The following is a 4,571-nucleotide window of genomic DNA, read 5'->3' as shown; positions in this document are numbered from 1 at the left end:
TTGTGTATTTTGTAGTGAGACTAGACCTATGGGGTTATCTCATCGAAACGTAGGTTATCGTGATGGGTTAATGGAATCTCCACCATATACATGTGACTCCCCACGCCCAAAGTTAGATTTACTATAAATAGATGATAAAATCTTGGTAGAGATTATTAAGATGGTATCATTAGACTTTATTGTTTTACAAGCAATTCTGCGAAATCTGCTTTTAATTCAGCAACCCATCAATGTTAGAGAAGTTTTTGTGTGCTTTGACAGTAATGGTACACTAAATGAAACATGGCCTGAGACATGGTCAAGAATGAAATCATATCCGGGAAACAATTTTTTACCAACTTTACAAGCTGAAATACCATTAAATAGCACTAAATATAAATTGCGTTTTAGACATATGAGTGGTAGAAGCAGTGACTCCAAATGGCTAGAACTTTATAATGAAAGACCTAGAAAGGATACAGTCATATCTCCAATATTTTATTATATAGCTTTATGTTCGACTTTTTCAATAATTATGGTATTAATAGAATTGTGTAAGGTTTTAAATAAAAAAATATGTTGATATACATGTGTTTTATTAATACATAAAAATATACAATTTACAAGTTTTACAAGTATGAATCATATTGAAAAGAATCGACTTGAAACAATTCTTCAAGAGGAATCTTTTCTAAATCGACCAATTCCGGGGTGTGTAGCAGCTCATTCCCAAACCTAATCAGCTCATCTATAGTACCATTATGTGGACTAATTAAAAAATGCCCCCACGCAAGAGTTTTTACGTCACCGTTTATTACACAGCGTTTGTCATCCTTAGAAGATAGTGCCACTTTATTCCTAAGTTCCGTATATATGGTATGTAAATTAGACACGAATACATACATTTTTCTAAAGATTACACCACCTTTTTTCACTAATAGTACATAATCACTCTTTTGCAACTGTGTTTTGGTTACATGTTTTGAAACTCCTTTTGCTTTTTTTATTATTGTATTTGCTTCTATGCAATAAGCTTTAGCACCTGTACCATAGAAACATTTAATGGGTACAGATGCAAATTCATCTTTCATTTTTCCTAGTATTGATGGTGTTTTCGGTATCCTGTGAATATTATCAGTTGGATAGTTGGAGGTGTCGAAATGTTCTAAATTTCTCTTCATATCCTCATAGAAATTGGGGGTAAATATCTCCATAATCAGGGAGTCTGTGTCTGTGTATAACAAGTTTGCGGCTTCACCATATTTCTTTTTGATATGTCCATAATAAAAATCATATATCACTGTTTTTGATAAATCTAAAATTGTGAAACCAACATAGAGAGGCTTGTCATAAACTATTTTGGTTTTACCCAAATGTATTGCCACCAAATTCTCATTAAAAACGGAACAAGACTTGAATTCTGGTTTAGAGATAAGTACCCTAGCTCCCAACGAATTTGTTTTTGTTTCCCAGCGGGTGCACAGGCGGATATCTCTTCTTTTTTCAACGTTCTCTAGGGTTTTACCGAATATCGCATTAACCAGAAGCTTAAAAAGATCCCGTTCAAACTCGTTTTTGGCCTTGTTTCTAAGTGATGTGTTTAGGTCAATATATTTTTTTAACCATGGTGATTGCGAAAACTCTAGTATACGATGAATCCTTTTTAGTACCAGACCATACCTAAGACACTGCTTAAGATTGCGATAATGGATAATGTATTTAGTTTTATTGTTGAAATTTGGGATAAGTTTAGGACATTTGCTTCCTGGAGGTACCATGCTCTCGGGGCAGAATGGTAAATCATTATGTAAAGAATGTAAATGAGCTGGATATTCCAAATCCACTTCCAACACATACCCTTTATCCGCATCATCCTCCACCACAAAACAGTTGAAGTTTTCAACATCGGTTACCCATTTAAAATTTCCATATGGAAGATATTGACACATGGCTGCACCATATAAATTTGTGGCATCTAGATACATGATGTAAGACTTGGGATGTTGTGGATCATAGTTGGGTACATATTGATTATTTGCCACGGCTTCTCGTTTGCTACATTGTGCCACACCTCCTCTTACTCCTTTCTTTAAAAAGTGTACCATGTCCACATCTGTAAGAAGCTCTAGTTCAATTTCGGTATATCTTAACATAGCATCCCAACTTAATGCAGGAGCAGTTATGTAGTGACAAGGATCCAAATTGTATTCTTTATGACATATTTTTCTAAAATTTTCAAACACATCAGCCAATAATAAGACATCTGATACTAAGTACACCATAGCATAGTCACTCATAGATTTACAATCAAATGTGTTCCATACATCAATTGCTCTTGCATAATCTTCATCAGAAATGTGTTTATTAGTTAGATTATTGTAGAAATTTTCTTTAGGTGGTAGTGTTTTTTCTTTAAGTCTACCAAATCCATCCATATATGAATAAGGAAAGACACCCTTGTGTCTCACAAGTTCAAAGTGTTTAGTATTTGGAAAATACTTTCTAATTTCTGTACACTGCTCCGAATTTAAGGTTGTGCTCAGAATATCCAAAGATTTTGCCAAAAATCTGTATGAATCAACAAATTTTAGAGTTATGTATTTATCTAGGCCATTTTTCGACTCTTCTACCAGAATTCTTTTAGAAATTGTGATATATTTTTCTTTCGTCTGTGCAATTACTGAAACTTTTTCACCAGTTGTTGAAAGCTCTTTAATAAAAAGATGACAATCATAATTACTCATGTTGTGAAAGAACACGGGTATTGTATTTGAGAGTTTGTTATTTATATTACAGGAGTTATGGCTGGGTCCAAGATATAATGAATTGAGATGGTGATGATCTTTCACCTTACGATTGAAAGGATTAAATGGCTTTCCACACAAGTAACACTCGGTAGCAGTCTCATGTTTTTCAATTTCTTCTTTTGTTAACGGTGTCATTGGTTTAATATGTTTAAGGTGATTGTTATATAGTTCATGTACTAAATCATCCAATTTCTGTATAAACACTTTGGGAGCATCCTGTCCTTCATATTTTATTAGTTTAGAAAGTGAATCATCATAGTTGCATTTAAGGTAAAATGCAAACGAATATGCTTGGTGTTCAGCAGTTTTAACGGAATATGAATTTCCATTGAAAGGTTCAGCATGGTCTATGGGTTTTAGCAAACTTTCAAAATCAGCATAGATCACAAATGGCACAGGTAACATTTTTTGGATATTTATAAATTTTAGTATATTTTCTGGCACCATTTCACCAAACTTATTGATTTTAGGTTTAGTTGTGGGAAGTTCTGTGTAAATATGAGAACAGTCGTTATTTTGGTGATTATCGAGCTTTTCTTCGCAAACAAAGAATTGTAGACATCCATCACATAAGTATACTTTGTGACGGTCTTTTGTTTTTTGACTTCTTACAAGTCTCGACATATCTAGAATCAGACAATAATGACTTTGTTTATCATTTGTTATAAGCAGAAGGTTCACGTGAGTGGCATGGCGATTACTTGTAAAATGCAATGGTCCAACTATTTCATATTGCCTTTTATTATTTACGAAGTTGGATTCTAGCCCATAAACATTTACTGAAATATTATTGAGGGTCTCAAACTTTTTAATGTCTTTTAGTTTCATCGGAAAGTCAATTCCTTCAAAATTCAACAAAGTATCATATGGTGGATATGATTCTGGTTTGGTTGGGTTGCCACTAGCAGGAAAAATAGCTGCAATAATACTCCATGCAAAACACTTATTATCTTTGTTTTCGATATTTAAAATAGCGTGTTTTCGTACTATAGGTATTGGGAGACGAATATATGTTGATGCGGAAATACTACTATATTTGTTTATGTTAACATCTAAAAACATTATTTCCTGCAATACCCAATTTGAATCTTTCTCTTGAAATTCTGATGCTTGCGTCATCAGTTCTTCCTTAAAATCATCAAATACTTCATCCAGTTCAGTGCTGATAGTTATAATTTTATTACATGTGTTCATGGACTTGATATCTGATAGGTTAGTGTCAGGTTTTAGATAAATACCAAATATTTCAAAATTTACCTTTATGCTATTGTGCTGATGTAAATATTCACTCAAAATGTTCAAAACTTTGGGTTTAACATCGTTTAAAAATCCATGATAATCCAGTTTTTTATCACTACTAAAACGATAAGATGCGATTCTGTTTTTAAACGCGTGTGACAATTTCGAAACAGTTCCATCAATCACTTCCACTCCAAGTGGTCTTAATCTTTTTTTGGGAATATAATAATCCCCATTCTTATCACTATCCACATTTCCGTATTTGCATTTTTTTAAATGTCGCGATAGGTTATCCGAACGCGAATACGATTTGTCACACCTGCTGCACGTATTCATGATTCGTGATAAACTACCGAGGAGCTCCACTAATTTGCCTTAAATAGGATGTTACAAGACCACTGCCCTCACACCTTGTTATTTTTAGAGCCCCCCCCCCCTCTTCATTATACCGGATATTCTCCAGACAAACCGGATACTCTGTTTGTTGATGCGTGAACTACGGGTGCCCTGATTGTTGATGCTTGAAGACCACTGCCCTCACACCAT

At 33.9% G+C, this 4,571-nt stretch overlaps 1 protein-coding gene across 1 annotated transcript; it reads right to left on the bottom strand.

The window, feature by feature from the left end:
- Positions 1–608: 608 nt before the first annotated feature.
- LOC126888660 (uncharacterized) lies at positions 609–4,361 on the bottom strand. Its single transcript, XM_050657022.1, has one exon. The coding sequence runs from the start codon at positions 4,359–4,361 to the stop codon at positions 609–611; it is 3,753 nt and encodes a 1,250-aa protein (XP_050512979.1).
- Positions 4,362–4,571: the final 210 nt, after the last annotated feature.

This window comes from Diabrotica virgifera, chromosome 7 (assembly GCF_917563875.1).
Source record: "Diabrotica virgifera virgifera chromosome 7, PGI_DIABVI_V3a".
Taxonomy (NCBI): domain Eukaryota; kingdom Metazoa; phylum Arthropoda; class Insecta; order Coleoptera; family Chrysomelidae; genus Diabrotica; species Diabrotica virgifera.
This window is presented reverse-complemented; position numbering and strand designations above follow the sequence as displayed.